Here is an 18,676-nt window from a genome sequence, read left to right as displayed (position 1 = left end):
TATCACGTTTCAGCCATGTTGTGTTTCTTCTATTTTTTTTGTTATTTTTTGTGCCATTTATCTATGTTGCTGTTACTGTTTTGTGTTATGTGCCTTGTGTTTTGGGGTGATTTCCCCAACAGATTGGACCCCCTGAAAATCACTGTGAAGAACTGCCCTCCACCCTCTAAATAAGGAGGGTCTCCCACAGTTCCTGGTGGTTCTTTTCAAATGTAGTAAGGAGTTGGTGAGTGTAACTTGCGCTTTTTGTGACTTATTGGATGTTAACCCTTTTTTGTGGTGTCTGTTGACCACATTTCTGTACTGAGACCTCGTTTGCATGGATTGCTTTTTTGTTTTAGGCAGTTTCAATTTTGCCTTTGTGTTCCACTGAGCTCCATATTGGTTGGAAGACGTTAAATAAGGAATTCAGCCCTTTATGTTTATAAGGATTTTATGTTTGTCTGTTTATCTAGTGCAGGATATCCTCCTCTAGTGGCCATTACTGGAAGTGTTTATGAGACTTGTGTGCTTTTTGGGATGATTTGTCTAACGTTGGATTGAAACATTTCATTTTGGTTTGGTGCTTTTCTGGTTATTTTGAATCTCAACCTTGTTTCTAGATTTTGTCGTTCGGATAGTATTAGGGGTTTACGACAGATCGGTAATGACCCAGGTATTAATTTTTGACCATGTCTCTTTCTCCCAGTCCTTCACTTAAAACATTTCCTGTGTCTCTTTCAAGAGAGACAAGTTAGACTTTACAAGCCAGAGTTTCTCAGTTTCTCCCTCTTGTTAGATATTTTAGATATTTCAAAAGTGTTTGGAACATTTTAAAAAGTAGTTTCCCCCATTTTGGTGAGTGAGCTTGTTCTGGGCTGGCCAGTGAAGGACCTGGGCTTCTTCTTCTGGTACTTTTTGGAGGCCTCGTGCTCTTTTGCCATGTTCCTGACTCCTGCACACAACACTTAGACTGTCTGAAATCTAAAAGTGTTGAGAGATTTCAAGGTCCCTAAAGTCCTGCTGACCCCCACACTACTTGGTCACTTATTCCACGTGTCTGTGGATCTCTATTTCCTAACGTTTTTGTGAAAGCCACCCTTCGCAAATCTCCAACTACGTCCCTGTGATCTTCTTAAACTCATTTTGAAGTAGCAGCTGCACTAAATTCCTTTACTAATTTTAAAATGTCAATGAATTGAACTCTTAATCTCCATTTGCTTAAACTGAAAAGGTTCAACTCCTTCAATCTCTCATCGTAGCTCATGGACCTGTCTAATCAGCCTGGTGGCTCTCCTGCTGATACGTCATACTGCAGTACCTTAATCTACAACACGGATGTCAAACTTTGGGCCTGAAGGGCCGCAGTGGCTGCAGGTTTTCATTCTAACCCTAACCAGGTTTCATTACTAAATAACTTCAGATTAATCGCCCTGTTTTTAAGGATTCAGTCCTCTGAATTGATTTGGTTTTTCATTAAATGGCAGCCAAACAGAAATGAAATGTGAAATGAGCTGACAGGTGACCAGGTAGATTAGGGCTTCAAACTCCAACCAATTTCATAATGAGAAGCCAATTCATTTAACTTCATGGCTTGTTGCTGCTCTCATTTTGCCACAGCAGACATTTCCAAAATTGTTGATTCTCCTTTTTTCTACGAACATCATCAAAAAGTTTTGGTGACCTGAGAGATTTACCTTACTGAGACCTTCACCTTTCTTTATTTTCAGGTGAGCTGGTCGTGTGGCAGCTTGTTCTGTGTCTCATTATTGTTTGGCTGCTCATTAAGGAAAAAGAAACAACTAAGGGGCCTGAGTCAAGTTAATTAGCAGCCAAACAATGGTCACCAATGAAGAAGATGGTTGGAATGAAAACCTGCAGCCACCTCTGCCCTCCAGGACCAGAGTTCAACACCCCTGATCTACAACCAAGTCCTCCCCCAAACCCCCAAGCACCTTTGTTCTTGAGCTGCTCGATTTTATCTTCAAGGGCTTCAACTTCATCATCCAATCCATCTGTGAAAATCAGGAGCACCTGAAAAGCAATTAAGAAGATGTGAGTGTGTCACAAGAAAGCAGCGTTTCACTAACACGCTGGAACTCCCGGAAGAAGCACTAAAGACCTACAGTAGGATCAGTGAGATGCAGATGACATCACTTACCTGGATTTTCACAAAGCTTTCTAAGAGAGAAGCTAACGATCCAACTAAAACACACAGGAGTTCAACGTGTGATGTGTGTGTTGGGGTGAAAAACTGACTTAAGCACAAAAACCAAAACGTTTACGGTGCGAGAAACTCTGTGCAAGATTGTCATTTGGTGTCACGGTTAGTCTTGCATCTTTCTGAGTCATTTTCAAAGTATCTGGGGGTGTGGGAATGTGCAGAATTTACATGTTTAATTCTTCTCTTTTTTGTTTCTGTTTTGATGTTTTGATATATTTTTACTTTTTTTTTCCAACTCTGCCACTTTGGAACTTAGAGTGGACTTCCATTGTTTGCAAAGTCTCTTGTTGCTCTTGTGTGATGTCGCCAGTGTTACAGTATGTGTCAGTCTGGGTGTATTCCCAGAAATTTTAGTGATTGGCAATAATGGATATAATGAGGTTATTAGAAACAAACTTGATGCATTAGGATTAAAAGTCAAGACGAAGGTAACGAATTTAGGGGTAACTGTTGACAGTAACCTGAATTTTAAATCTCATATTCATCTGATCACTAGGACAGCATTTTTTCACTTAAGAAACATAGCAAAAGTTAGACCTCTTATATCATTGAAAGATGCTGAGAAATTAGTTCACATGTTTGTTTTCAGTCGACTAGATTACTGTAACGCACTCCTCTCAGGACCACCCAAAAAAGACATAAATCATTTATAACGAGTGCAGAATGCAGCTGCTAGAATCCTTACCAGGAAAAGAAAATCCGAGCACATCTCTCCAGTTTTGATGTCACTACACTGGTTACCTGTGTCATTCAGGATTGACTTTAAAATTCTGCTTATGGTTTATAAAGCCTTAAATAATCTCGCCCCATCTTATATATCAGAATGTCTGACACCTTATATTCCAAATCATAACCTTAGATCCTCAAATGAGTGTCTCCTTAGAATTCCAAAAGCTAAACTTAAAAGAAGTGGTGAGGCGGGAGGCCTTCTGCTGTTATGCACCTCAGATCTGGAATAGTCTGCCAGTAGGAATTCGCCAGGCTAATACAGTGGAGCACTTTAATAAACTGCTGAAAACACATTACTGTAACATGGCCTTCTCATAACTTCACTGTAATTTAATCCTGAATATCTGTATATTCAATTCATTATAATAACTTCATGGTGGCTCTAAAATCCATACTAACCCCTACTCTCTCTTCGGTTTCTTTCGCCTGTTTTTTGTGGTGGCGAACTGCACCACCACCATCTACTCAAAGCACCAGGATGTTCCTACATTGATGGATTAAAAGCTAGAAGTCTGCATGACCATCATCATCAAGTCCTTCCAGTGGGAACCCTAAATACAAAGAGGACTGATCATTTATGTTAGGTAGAATGCCCAGAAGGGGCTGAGTGGTCTCATGGTCTGGAACCCCTACAGATTTTATTTTTTTCTCTCCAGCCGTCTGGAGTTTTTTCTGTCCCCCCTGGCCTTTGGACCTTACTCTTACTCTATGTTAATTAGTGTTGTCTTACTTTAATTCTTACTTTGTCTTTTATTTTTCTTTACTTCATCATGTAAAGCACTTTGAGCTACATTATTTGTATGAAAATGTGCTGTAGAAATAAATGTTGTTGTTCCCTGGACTCTGTTAATGTTCCTTATTTAGGTCTTTTTGTACTTATGGTGGGTAAGGTTATACTAATCTATTTACATATTATTACATTTCTATATATAAATCGTGTTCTTTTATGTTTCTTGTATTTTTGTAGTTGGAGCCCCAGGAAGCAGGGCCGCCCTAATGTCGTCACTCCTGAGCCCACCGTCTTGCTATTTAAGTTGGCGGAGAAGGCTCAGGAGCAGGAGATCATTTCAGTTATTGTGGAGTTTCCATGGGCATTGCTATTTATGTTTGGATTCACTGGATTTTGTGAAATCCTTGCCTTTTTTTCTCTTGGATTCTGCCTATGGATTGTGTATTGGGATGTTTTTGCTGAGATTTGCCTTTCAGGAAAATCCTTTTTTATTTATTTTGTCCTAATTTTCTAAATTCGGATTATAAAGATTCCTTGTCGATCTTTTGTACACAAGCCAGGAGTTGATAGTTATCCTCCCTCTTGTGGAGATTTTTGACAGATTTATGGACATTTGGAGTTGTTTTGCTAAAAGCCAGCAGATAGTATTTGGGCCTCCACTGAGTTACGGTGAGCCTCACCTGAGAAGGCTGGTGAAGAATCTTAGGTTTTTGTTGATTATGCGCATTTCTCTTTGTTTTTGATTTTTTTTTATGTATGTAAGCTGGCTGTTTTGTGGGTCGTCCTCCAAGGGGTGTGGCCACCTGACATTCTTCCACAGGAAACTTTCCATCGCTCTATAAATCTGGAGGGTTTCCCACAATTCCTGGTGGTTCGGCTCCACCATGCCTGGGAGTGGCAAGTCTACTTGTGTTTGGCTGTGCTTTTTGTGATTTTTTGTGACCTTCTGCCTGTTTCCTTTTGAAAACATCTTTGGATTCTGTATTGGAACTTTGTTTACTTTGTGCTACCTTGGTGGCAGCATCCCTGGCAGACAGTGATTCCCCAACCCGTCGCATGGCTCCATGGGAGATGGAGTTCCTCCACAGCCTGGTTGGGGGCTCGGATGGCCTCTAGGGGGAGCTGCATGGAGTCAGCAACCCAGCTGGACGTATCTTCAGCCCCACCCGGAAGGGCAATTAGGACCAGGTGGTCAAGCACCTGGAACACTTCCGGGTGGGATGTAAAAATGGCCAGCCACCACCACTCGAGGAGCCAGAGTTGGGAGGAAGGAGACGAAGCTTGAAGAGGAGTGGTGGTAAAAGGGAGAAACTGTTGGTGTGTGTGACAAGTGCTTTATGGACTGTGTATTGCCTGTGGGTCACGGGGAAGATGTGCGCCCACGGGTGAAGAAAATAAAAGTCTTTGTTAGTTTCATATGTGCCTCTGTGTCCATCTGTGTCGGGTCGGGCGCCTATATAGCGCCTTTGTTACAATATATATATATATACTGTGTATATATACAGTGGATCCTTGACTTACGAACTCAATTTGTTCGCGTGGGCTGGTTGTAATTCAAGTTGGTTGTAAGTGAAGACCATTTTTCCCATAAGAAATAATGAAAATACCCATAATGTGTTCCGAACCTCCCACAGCAACACTTACTTAACCTTTTCATAATACAAAAGGGTTGTATAATGTGCATAATTTACCAAAACACCAATAATTTTTCTATTGTACTAACCAAAAAGTTATAAAAAGTGCCTAGCCTGCCAGAAACAACAGTTTCATATTGTACTCACCATTTAATTTGACATCTTTGGGTTGCAGGAAGGGAGGAGGAGGAGAATGGAATGAAATGGAAGGTGGTTATTGTTTGGAAGGGGCCTCCTTATACAAATCTTTTCTTTGTAAAATTGTCGAGATGATGGATTTCGACATGCTGTACATATTAGCAAGATCGGTCACATGCACACCACTCTTATATTTCTGCACAATTTCCTTCTTTGTTTCGATTGTGATCGCTTTCTTTACCTTCGTTACCTTCTCTTCCTTCCTTAGCAATTATCGAAATAAATTATATAAATCACTTCATTGACCGAAATTACGTCCACAAACACATGTATCTGGGCTCCGACTGACGCTTACAAACGCTCTCGGCTGTTTGTTTACAATCGCACAAGCGGATACACGTGACCGCATTCAGGTCGTAACGCAAGACGTTGGTCGTAATTCAAAACAAACATTTTGGTCATAAAGCAAGTTGTCCGCATGTCAGGATGGTCGTATATCAAGGGTCAACTGTATATAGCATTTTTAATGTAGGTAGATCATTTCGATCTGGTCATTTTAAAACTAAAAAAGTGTGGGCACCCCTGATTTAGGGGTTTCGACTTAGCAGTGAACAGCAAATGTGTGTTTAGTGATGCCAATTTGTTTCTCTCCCCATCTGCCTTACCCCACCAGGGGTTGTTTTAACTGTTTAGTCTCTTACTGGCTTTGTTGCCCGTGCCAGTGCACAGTGCACACAATTTAATTCTTTTTAGCTCCGCAGCAGTCAGTGGGCACCCAGGAGATGGGGAATATAAGGGGAAACGTTTTAGTGCATAGTTGTTTTTGCATTGTTTGATAAAGTGTAAACATTTACCCATAATTCTTATTCACTGGATCCTCACGTATACAAATAACAGACTATGATTACCCAATCAGTGCACGACTTCAGAGAGTTTCTTTCAGCGACCCATGGACTATGAAAAACCTTTGTTAGCGTGCCAAGTGCAAATCTCATAGATGGTGGTGGTGGACAATGGAGAGCGATATTTGCCAAGTTTTAATATAAGCCCATTTGGGAGAGTGTTATAGTTGGAATTAAATCAGCCTTTAGCAACGCGCTCAAGAGCTCCAGTCCTGTGGCCATTTCGATTGTGTTTTGTTTTTTTGCCATGTCTGTGTCTTTTATGCTACAACAGTTTCAGGATTATTATTACGAGGGGCGTTCAAACAGTTTCCGCACTTTTTATTTTTTAACAATATTTATTAAGAATTTCAAAAACAAATGACATCACTTTTCTACATAGTCAACTTCCTTTGCGATGCAATTTTCCCAGCGTCGTACCAACTTTTTAATGCCATCATCAAAAAATGTTTTTGGTTGAGTGCGTAGCCACTGATGCAAAGGGTGCATTCCTCGTGGTCGTGGCTGTAGCTGGACGTCCGGAGCGCTCTGCAACCATCACACTAGTACGGCCATTTCAATCCAGTCGTAGATGACTTTACGAGAAGGAACTTTATCCACATTACTGAGCACACATGTGGAGATGAATTTGTGTTCCCGGCACACCTTCTACCCACAAAAAAGCGTACGACAGAACACCTCTCCTCTTTGGTGCAATTTATAAGTTTGGCAGCCATCTTCACCACAGGGTGACAACTCTTATAACTAAATGGCAAGGGCAGCTGGCTTGCCAGACAGAACTAGTCACATGACACTCTTAGAAACGACCAATCACTATTCCTCCCACCTTCACCGTTTCCAACGAAAATATAAAAGTACGGAAATGTTTTGAACATCCCTCGTATTATTATTATTAATGTTTTGGTTGTTGTTTGTGTTATTGTTGGATTATTAACTATGTTATAAACCCCATCCCCACATTTATGGCATGTCGGCGCCCATGAGAACAAAATTAGAACTGCGAATCAGCATTTGAAGGAAATTAATAAACACAGAGAAGCTGAGTATAGTGCAAACTTGGATTTTTGAAGACAACATCTAGGTTGTCAAACATTAAGACCAAACATCAGTAGTACACGGAAAAAATATAAGCCAACATAATCGGACAGTGGTATTGATTCTGAGTGTTCATAAGTGAAGGTTGTATTGTTCATAACAATGCCACCCTCCAATTTCTGCCATACTAGGAGCCCACCTGGTTCATCTCGGTGGTTACATGTTTACACACAAATGTAAATGTGCCATCCCGATCTCGTTGACATACCCACCTTGGACACGGTCTCTGCTTGTTCGTCAAACCTGTCCCATAACGTGTTTAAGAACTGTACGTTTAATTTGGCTCCTCCTCTGATTATCATTTTCTCTAATTCTGGAAACATGTCTTCTGTATAAAGTTTGAATGAAAATTCATATTCCTGCTGCGCATCTGGAACCTGAAATCCAAAACTGATTCTTGGCTGAGATCCTGGAATGCAACTGAGATTTTTAATGGAGGAGATAGTTCTTAAAATCTCAGGTAGAAGAGCCTTCAGATTATCCTGGTTGGCAAACAGGGAAGATTGTTGTACATTGCGTGTAAGGTCAAAGCCAACCACGATATCCAAAGTGCAATCTGAAAGAGAATTTCACAGCACATGTAAACAAATGTGAGAATCCGCTGAGATGTTACACTGAATGGACACAGATACCTGGCGAGAACGTCAAACTTCCAACAGTCTACGTATCAAGAATAAGAAAGGACACGTACCTGTTGCACAGCACATAAAGCTCTTGGTTTGCTTTTCAGGATTTTTACCACCCTGACCTGAGAGTTCAGAAGGTCTTCACGTTGCATCACTTTCTGTACACTTTATTGTGCTGTAGATTTCATTTTATATGGTTAAATTTACCATCTTTGTCCACTGATCTACACTCAATAACCCAACATGACAAGCAGAGAACGTGTTCAGAAAGGTTTGCAAATTTATTGAAAATCAAAAACTAAAATCTCATTCCTAGAAGTATTCAAGGTTTGCATACCTGATCTTGTTCATTTTATCCCATTCGTCCCAGCAGGTCCTCTCAAGCTCCATTAGATTGGATGTGATGTGTCTGTAATCTGCCATCTTAGGGTCTCTTCACTCATGTTCTTTGCGGTTTAAGTTTGGGCTTTAGCTGGTAACCCATGGATAGTCAGTGACTTGTCCCAGAGCCACTCCAGTGTTGTCTTGGCTGTTTGCTTTTGGTCACTGAACCGTTGTGCCAGTAGAACGTGGCGTGCACTCTAGAGAAGGCTTTCTGACCAGTTTCCCTGCAACTTCATGGCAAGATGCTACCACCACCATGCTTCACCATAGGGATGGTATCAGGCGGTTGATGAGCAGTACCTGGTCTTCACCAAACATGAAGTTCTGCCCAAAGAGTCTCATCAGACCAGAGAATCTTTTACCTCAGGCCCTGAGAGTCCAAGTGTGCGGTCACAAGCCTTTAACTCAAGAGTGGGTTTCCGTCTACCACCTCTACCATAAACGCCTAATTGATAGAGTGCTGCCAAGATGGTTTTCCTTCTGACAGGTTCTCTCTTCTCTGCAGAGGGTTCCTGAAGCTCTGTTAGAGTGACCATTTGTTACAACCTACTCTAGATCTTTTTGTTAAACTCTACTCTAATTTGGTGCTGTTGACGTAATTGAGTCCTGCCCTAATTACCCACTTATTGAGTTGCCCATTGTTAAGAAATCACCTGGGTTGTGGGTGGGGTGTAGATCTGTAAAAGAAGTTGCTTTGGGTTTTAGGTTAGAAAGAGAGAGAGTGTGAGAGGAGAAGGACAGAGCAAGGTATGGAGAGTTAGGGTTAGGTGGTCTGGCCTTGGGTTTTTGTTTCTTGTTGCTCATTAAAGAAATGTAAATGTTGTGAGCTAGCCATCTATGTGATAAATGTGGATAGCGTGTATCTAGCTGTGTAAATTTTGTGTAGATTTGACACTGCTATCATGGGCTGCATCAGGAGTGAGCAGGAGGAGGAGTATAGGAACCTAATCAAGGACTTTGTTAAATGGTGCGACTCAAACCACCTACAACTAAACACCAGCAAAACCAAGGAGCTGGTTGTGGACTTGAGGAGGACCAGGCCCGTCACGGACCCCGTGATCATCAAAGGTGACTGTGTGCAGAGGGTGCAGACCTATAAATACCTGGGAGTGCAGCTGGATGATAAATTGGACTGGACAGCCAATACTGATACTCTGTGCAAGAGAGGACAGAGCCGACTATACTTCCTTAGAAGGCTGGCGTCCTTCAACATCTGCAATAAGATGCTGCAGATGTTCTATCAGACGGCTGTGGCGAGCGCCCTCTTCTACACGGTGGTGTGCTGGGGAGGCAGCATAAAGAAGAGGGACGCCTCACGCCTGGACAAACTGGTGAGGAAGGCAGGCTTTATTGTAGGCATGGAGCTGGACAGTTTGACATCCGTGGCAGAGCGACGGGCGCTGAGCAGACTCCTGTCAATCATGGAGAATCCACTGCATCCACTGAACAGGATTATCTCCAGACAGAGGAGCAGCTTCAGCGACAGACTGCTGTCACCGTCCTGCTCCACTGACAGACTGAGGAGACCCCACACTATGCGACTCTTCAGTTCCACCCGTGGGGGGTAAACGTTAACATTATATAAAGTTATTGTCTGTTATACCTGCATTGTTATCACTCTTTAATTTAATATTGTTTTTTTTATCAGTATGCTGCTGCTGGAGTATGGGAATTTCCCCTTGGGATTAATAAAGTATCTATCTATCTATCTATCTATCTATGTTAATGTTGTTCACCTTGTTTTTGTTTTGTGTAACTTTCTCCATTATTGCGAGTTTTTTTTCCTTTTTGACAGTAAATGGAGTCTGTTTTTATTTAGCTGGTTTAATTTTTTCCTGTGGTTTGTCTCCCTCTCTTTCTCACTTGTGTGCGGCCTACTTATATACCCCTAGGCCTTTCGGTTGGCCATAACACCATTAAATTCTTGGTTACAGCTAACCCTACCCCTAACCCAGACCAGGCCCTTCTTGCCCGGTTACTCAGTTTGGCCCAACTCTGGGAAGAATCCTGGTCGTTGCAAACTTCTTCCATCTCACAATTGTTGTGGCCACTGTGCTCCAGGAAATTTAAAAATAGTTTTGTCCCCTTGCCCTGAGCTTTCCTCACTACAGAGAGTTCCTTGGACTTCATGGCCTGGTTTTTGTCCTGACCTGCAGTGTGAATTGTGGGACCTTCTCTACACAGGTCCTACGGATGCTTCTCTAAACGATGTCCAGTCATTTCAGTTTCCCATTGGTGGACTCCAGTCAGGTTCTGGAAACATCTCAAGGAGAATTAAAGCAAACTGGATGGACCTGACCACAGTCTGGAGAGCTACAGAGAAGGGTCTGAATACTTCTAGGAAGGAGAGCTTTCCATTTTTGATTTTGAATAAATTGGCAAACCTTTCCATAAACGTGGGTTCACTTTGTCATTATGAGTCACTGGGTGCAGACTGATGGACAAAAATGATGAATGTCTCCATTGAAAATGAAATCTACACCTGAATGAAGTGTGCAGAAAGTGAAGGGTCTGAAGACTTTGTGAATCTGCTGTGCGTGAACACTCTTACAGAATTGGATTTGGATAAATTACAGAAAAAACAAATACGACAAAAAATTAAAACAGAGCCACTTTCAGCCAAAGTGAGACTGTCTGTGGTCTCTTTGGTAAGTCAGTCCAATGCTCTGGTTAATCACAATCTCCATTTTCTTTATTTCCAGTGGGATTACTGATTCCATTTTAAAAGACAGCTGCCTTCCTGTTTGTTCTTTATCTACACATCACACTACTCGTTTAAAATGAAATGACTTTACTTACTTGATGGTTTGGCTGGCTGGTCACAAATGTCACGGGTTACCCGTTTCTTGATATTCGACAGCTCCATAAAATTCTGCACTCTGTACGTTGTTTCAGGTGTGCTGGATATGAGGTCCAGCTGCTTTTGTTTAACGGCTCCTATTCCTATGGCGTACACGAAAATGTTGTCATTTCTCAAATCTCTCGCCGGTTCCTCCACCGAATCTTGGGAATCTCCATCTGTGATGACGATCAGAATCTGCTGAACTCCTTTATTCTTCCGACTGCCCTTCTCGTTGGTGAATAGAGGTTTGATGGAACGAAGAGCTTTGCCTATTTCGGTGCCACCGCCATGCTTATGTATTGAATCGATCTTAGCGAAGGCTGCTCTGCTTTTCAGAAATGTTAGTGGGAACTCCTCTGAATAAAAGCTGCTAAACTGTGCCACACCAACCTGATTACTTTCCGAGAGGAAATTTTCCAAGATGTCCTTAGTGAAAGTTTGCATTCTTTTAAAATCAGTTTCCACAATGCTTCCTGAGCCATCAAGAAGAAACACAATGTCAACTTCAGTTTTGCAAGCTGAAAGAAAAAAAGCAAAAAATAAAAAATCATGGAGCCTGCCAAACAAGTCTTCGATATTAAGTGTCTCTTTAATCGGTTTCAGGGCGGTTCAAAGTATTGGATAATAAAACAATAAATTGTGACGGTACGGTTATAACTTACCAAGTGTTTAATGATCTTCTGCTTCTTATTATCTTACATTTGGCAGCTGCTGCTGAAGTCCTAATACATAACAACTGAATGGCACTGTTGTCTCCTATGGGAGTTGAAGTTTTAGGGCTTCTATTCAGAATAAAGATGGACTGAAGGAAGTCAAAGAATCAGTGAAAACAATGAAAAATGGAAAGACAACAGGACCGGATGGAATACCAGCAGAATTGTGCAAGAGTTTAGGAGAAGAGGGAGTAGATGTGTTGTGCAGAAGATCTATGAACAGGAGTAATACCAGAGGAGTGGAGGAACACTGGGATTGGACCCATTAATAAGGAGAAATGCAATGTTTAGGACTGTGGAAACTATAGAGGGATAAAGCTGACGTCACACACAATGAACATTTGGGAAAGGATTATAGAGAGAAGGCTTAGGGAAGAGACCACCAGATGGGAGGAGTAGTTTGGTTTAATGCCAGGGAGACAAACAACTGATGCAGTCTTTGCATTGAGACAGCTCATAAAGAAGCATCGAGAGAAACAGAGGTCTGCATATTTGGTTACTGATTTGGAGAAGGTGCCACGTCAAGAGGTCTGGAGGTGCACAAGAGGGAAAGGAGGACTAGAGAAGTGTGTGAGGGTTGTCAAGGATATGTCTGAGGGAGTAAGGACTCGGGTTACAAGCAGTGTTGGGGTAACACTGTAACAGAAAAGGTCCCCGCTAGAGGAGGTCTGCACCAGGGGTCTTCATGAAGTCCATATCTCTTTGATCTGCTTATGTATGTGTTAGGATAAAAGTCCAATCCCCCAATGCAGGCTTTGTGTTGTGTAGCACCAGAAAAGAGAAAGTGGAGAGGAGCTCTGGAAGTTAAATAGAAAGTAGAAGACAGAAAATCTGAGGTTTAATGATGGTCATGATTCAGAAGTTAGCCTGCAGGGGGAGCTCTTGAAAAGAGAGAAGATTAAATATCTAGGATCAGTGGTGGACCAAGATGATAAAGCAGATGCAGAGATAACTCAAAGAGTGCAGTCTGGATGGAACAATTGGAAGAAGGGATCAGGAGTACTGAATGACTGAAGGATTAAGGTGACTGGTTAAAGGTAATGAGTGGTAAGACAAGCAATAATGGATGGAGCTGAGACACGGGCAGTCAAGGGGGCACAGCAGGAGAAGAAGGTGGATATGAGAGAAATGAAAAGGTGGAGATGGATGTGTGGAGTCACAAAGAAGGACAGAATAAGAAATGAGACAATCAGAGGTATAACAGAAGTGGGAGAGACATCTAAGAAAGTCCAGGAACATAGGATGAAGTGGTGTGAACGTCTGATGAGGAGAGAGAATGTAGATGTGGTCAAAAGTGTGATGATGGGAATGGAAGAGAAAGTGAAGGAGGCCAAAGTGGAGGTGGATGGATAAAGTGAAAGAAGATCTGAAGGAAAAGAGTCTGACTGGGGATGAGGTGCAGGACCGAACAGACGGTTGATGAAACACATTAAACTCACAAAGAAGTGGGAACAAATGAAAAGGAAGAAGAAGAAGGCTGAGTGAATTCTTTAAGTAAATTGTTCCAATGACAGAGATTCTCTTTCTACTGTATTGTCATAACCTGCTGTCACTTATGAAGTTTAAAGCCAGCATGATACTCACTTGTTGGAGTGTTACTGCATACTATTTCAGAAAATTTTTGTTGCAGGTCTTCCAGCTTATCGAAATTGTCTACATAAAACCAGTTTTCGGCTTTGCCTCCGATGATCCGAAGTTCTTCTATCTTTGCCTCCTTTATTCCAACCGCGTATGTGTCAATTCCTTGGTCTCTGATGTACTTGGCTGTGTCCTCCAGTTTTTCTCTGTCGTGGGACTCGCCGTCAGTGATGGTAATGAGAAGTTGTTTGACATTTTGATTTCTGCGGCCCCCAAATGACTCTTCCAGAAAATCTTTGGAGAAGTTGAGGGCTTTGGCTGTGTATGTGGTATCTGCCATGTATCTCAGACTGAGGATCGCAGTAGTGACAGAACTCTTACTCAGATGGTCGTTCAATAAGAAGCCTTTCTCAGGTTCAGCACTATATATCATGGCTCCAATCTGCACCTTATCTCTGCCAATATCTGAGTGATTAACTAAGGAAATCATAAAATTCTTCATCAAAAGATAATTGGCATCCCCGATGCTCCCCGAGGAGTCAACTAAAAACATGACGTCGGCCATGCCAAGCCTTGAACATTCTAGGAGAGAAACAAACAGAAGAAATAGGGTCACTCAACAATGAATTCAAAACGCTACCCAAGTTAAATTCAAATGTTAGAAAAACTTTTGATGTGGACGGGCCGTTCAGCCCACCGCAGTCTGCCAATCCAATCTGCTGCCTAATTCCACCAAAACAACATCAAGTTGAGTTTTGAATGTTCTTAGAATCCTACCGTCCACCACACTATGTGGTCACTTATTCCAAGTCTCTATGGTCCTCTTCCTTATGTTTGTGTGAAATTTACCCTTAACAAGTTTCCAACTGTGTCCCCATGGTCTTGATGAACTCATTTTAAAGTGTAAGAGTTGAATTTTGAACCCTGGTCCAATGTGCACCAAACATGAGCTGAGTCTCATATCCTTCTGAGCTTATGCTTAAAGGCTGAAGTTGTTATTTTATTTAAATGCATTTTAGTTATTTTTATATAAAGCTTAAAAGGACAATGTTATATTTTAAGATCTAATCATTGTTGTATCGTTATGTGCTAAGTTTCTTGTTGATGGCAAACTTAGGAAACATAAACATGAACATGCATCCTGTGCACGGAGTGTACTTTTAATTCTCTTGAGAAGCTGCAAACTCCCAAATCAACCCAGTGGATGAGTTAATTGTGGTTATTTAAGGTATCAATGTTTGTCCTGTCCAGTTAACAACTGGGCATAACCAATCTGATTATATAATGAATTCCATAGAATTGTGATCTAATCGATGAATTGTATCAATATAGCACAGAGGATGCTCTTTTCCTTTGCTACACTTGCTATTAAGATATGCTGTTGCCTCTTGCAAGATTTAGATAAAGAATAATGACTGACGCTTTCTCCTGTTCCATTGTTTAAACCGGGGCATTCCAGTCTCTTCCACAAAAATCACCATCTCGATCCACTGGCCTAACTCCCTTCATAATTTTGAACACTTCACTCAGGTCTCCTCTTCATCTCCTGCACATATATATATTCATAACTCATCCCCTGTTGCCCTGGAATCAGCCTAGTTGCTCTTCTCTGGACTTTCTCTAGTGCTGCTATGTCCCTTTTGTAGACTGGAGACCAAAACTGAATACAGGACTCTAGATGAGGCCTCACCAGTGTGTTATAAAGCTTGAGTAGAACCTCCTGTGACTTGTACTCCACACATCAGGGCGCTATATAACCTGACAGTCTGTTCGCCTTCATAATGGCTTCTGAACACTGTCTTGCCAGTTGATCGTGTCAAGTCCACTACGCCTCCTAAGCCCTTCTCATAAGGTGGACTTTGAGTTTTCAGACCTTCCATGAATGCTTTGGGTCCTTGAACCATCGCTCCAGTCTGAGGTGGGGTGCACTCTGGGGCAGGTTTTCTTCAAGGACATTTCTGTATCTGTCTGCATTCATCCTCCCCCTTAATTCTGAGCATTCAAGCCTCACAATTTTATTCCCTACATGTAATACTTTACTTTTACTTCCATTAAATTTCATCTGACACATATCTGCTCAAGTCTGTATGCTGTCCAAGTCCAAATGGAATGATTCAGTTGATTTGTGATTTGAGATCCTCCACTGACCACACTGCAACTGTCTATTGGACTTTCAAGTGAGCTGAATGACTTCCGGCCTGTCGCTCTGACGTCACATGTGATGAAGACCATGGAGCAGTTGCAGCTTCACTAACTGAGGCCACAGGTCCGCCACGTCCTCGACCCTCTGCAGTTCGCATACCAGGAGAAGGTGGGAGCGGAGGATGCCATCATCTACATGCTACACCGATCACTCTCCCACTTGGACAGAGGCAGTGGTGCTGTAAGAATTATGTTTCTGGACTTCTCTAGTGCCTTCAACACCATCCAGCCTCTGCTCCTTAGGGACAAGCTGACAGAGATGGGAGTAGATTCATACCTGGTGGCATGGATTGTGGACTATCTTACAGACAGACCTCAGTATGTGCGTCTTGCGAACTGCAGGTCTGACATTGTGGTCAGCAACACAGGAGCGCCACAGGGGACTGGACTTTCTCCGGTCCTGTTCAGTCTATATACATCGGACTTCCAATACAACTCGGAGTCCTGCCACATGCAAAAGTTCACTGGCGACACTGCTATCATGGGCAGAAGGAGGAGTATAGGGACCTAATCAAGGACTTTGTTAAATGGTGCGACTCAAACCACCTACACCTGAACACAAGCAAAACCAAGGAGCTGGTGGTGGATTTTAGGAGGACCAGGCCCCTCATGGACCCCGTGATCATCAGAGGTGACTGTGTGCAGAGGGTGCAGACCTATAAATACCTGGGAGTGCAGCTGGATGATAAACTGGACTGGACTGCCAATACTGATGCTCTGTGCAAGAGAGGACAGAGCCGCCTGTACTTCCTTAGAAGGCTGGCGTCCTTCAACATCTGCAATAAGATGCTGCAGATGTTCTATCAGACGGTTGTGGCGAGCGCCCTCTTCTACACGGTGGTGTGCTGGGGAGGCAGTATTAAGAAGAAAGACGCCTCACGCCTGGACAAACTGGTGAGGAAGGCAGGCTCTATTGTAGGCACAGAGCTGGACAGTCTGACATCTGTGGCAGAGCGAAGGGCGCTGAGCAGACTCCTGTGAATCATGGAGAATCCACTGCATCCACTGAACAGGATCATCTCCAGACAGAGGAGCAGCTTCAGCAACACACTGCTGTCACCGTCCTGCTCCACTGACAGACTGAGGAGATCGTTCCTCCCCCACACTTCTTCAATTCCACCAGGGGGGTAAACGTTAACATTATACAAAGTTATTGTCTGTCTGTTATACCTGCATTGTTATCACTCTTTAATTTAATATTGTTCTTTATCAGTATGCTGCTGCTGGAGTATGTGAATTTCCCCTTGGGATTAATGAAGTATCTATCTATCTATCCATCCATCTATCTATGAGGCTTTTGAAGACCTTTTTGTTTGGTAAAACTTCTTCCTAACTAAGCCACAGAAGTGCAACTCGCTTGCGTTTTGTTCTAAGCTCTTCACTTGTGATGGTCCGTTTTTGTTACCTTGTCCTGTCACACTTGCTCCCAAATAGTCAACCGGACTAATGCTTACTTGGATAAGGGAATCTGCCAAGGAAATACATGTGGTGACCGGTAGAGGGTGTAATAGTACCCTGAATGCCAGACACAATTGCACAGAACCAAGTCCCTGATTCAAATAAGGATTTATTTGTAATGAGGGATCTCTGAATGGGCTTCTCTACACAGTCTCTACACAATAGAAAGTTTCTGTTCTTTATCTCTCTTTATTCTTCTTCTCATCCCCACCCAACAACTGTCATCCACATCCTCCCGACTCCAATCACCCATAGGGGAATGCAGAGCTGCTCCGTTTGTGTTGGACCCGGGAGTACTTCCAGTGCCCCAACGTCTCCCCAATGTCGATAGACAGAGTGATCTCTTTAAGCAGAAGATGACCTCCCTCTGCAGTGCCACCTTGTGGTCCCCAAGTACTCCAGCAGGGCTGCTCACCAGGACTACAGCCCCCAGGTTGCTCACTGGGAGCAACACCAGCCACCCCATGTTTTAGGGGTTTATGTCTGCACAGAGGACAGTCCCCCTCATTATAAGATAAGGAGCCAATCATATTGTGCCTTCTGGAAAAATGTAAACATACAGTTCATATTAAAATATTCCATCAAAAATGTGATATACTAGATGATGAAAGCTAAAGGAGCAAATAAAAGCTTTTCTAAGCATGAAAACCAATATGCAAAAGCCCACAACACGTCAATGTTTTGTGTGATCGCACATTCAACTTACATGTCATATTTCATAATTTACTGAATATTTTATGCCACTAACTTGGACTTACCCCCTTGACTTGTGCAAAGAGTTGAAAGAATGCTTTCAAAGGTCTTACTTAAGCCATCAAAATTGTGGATGTAAAATGTTCGGTGTTGAGAGCCGCTTATGTTCACCAGCTGATTAAAATTAACCTGCCCAATGCCAATGGAGGAGATCTGAATGTTATTATTCCGCAAAGCCAACGCCGGAGCAGTGACTTCATCTTGAGACTCCCCATCAGTGATTACGACCAGGAACCTGTCGACGTAGGGTCGTTCCTTTTTTGATTTTTGAAAATATGGGTCTATAAAAGTCAGTGCGTTGCCAATCAGGGTTCCCCCGCCGAGCTGGTGCATGTTCTTCAGACTCGTGACGTGGCCGTTCACATCTTTGGATAACTGAAACTCTTCTCTTTGGACGTCACTGTACTGCACGGCCCCAAACCTTGTGTGGCCATTCTTAACGCTTATCTTCTTCATGAGTCTTTCCACAAAATTGAGCATTTTTTGGAAATCCTCCGATTCGATGCTTCCGGAGCCATCAAGCAAGAACATGATATCAGCTTCAGCCTTCTTGCAAACTGGAAAAGAAAAAATAAACAAACGTAAAAAAACGTACGTTAGCGTGAGAGGAATATTCCCAGAAGATGCATAACAATGTTAGAATACAACAAAGTGAAGCATGAAGGCGGTGATTGTTACGATTTCCAGCT

At 42.5% G+C, this 18,676-nt stretch overlaps 1 protein-coding gene across 1 annotated transcript in view; it reads right to left on the bottom strand.

Moving 5' to 3' along the window:
• LOC114663936 (collagen alpha-6(VI) chain-like) overlaps window positions 1-18,676 on the bottom strand; it is a 208,342-nt gene that overhangs the window by 148,531 nt on the left and 41,135 nt on the right. The window contains exons 7-11 of the mRNA XM_051936116.1: window positions 17,993-18,544; window positions 13,581-14,156; window positions 11,241-11,801; window positions 7,644-7,987; window positions 1,935-2,013 (exon numbers count right to left, since the gene is read on the bottom strand). Coding sequence (XP_051792076.1) covers window positions 1,935-2,013; window positions 7,644-7,987; window positions 11,241-11,801; window positions 13,581-14,156; window positions 17,993-18,544 — 2,112 coding nt within the window. The remainder of the gene's footprint in view (window positions 1-1,934; window positions 2,014-7,643; window positions 7,988-11,240; window positions 11,802-13,580; window positions 14,157-17,992; window positions 18,545-18,676) is intronic.

The sequence above is a fragment of the Erpetoichthys calabaricus genome, chromosome 13 (genome assembly GCF_900747795.2).
Source record: "Erpetoichthys calabaricus chromosome 13, fErpCal1.3, whole genome shotgun sequence".
Taxonomy (NCBI): domain Eukaryota; kingdom Metazoa; phylum Chordata; class Cladistia; order Polypteriformes; family Polypteridae; genus Erpetoichthys; species Erpetoichthys calabaricus.
This window is presented reverse-complemented; position numbering and strand designations above follow the sequence as displayed.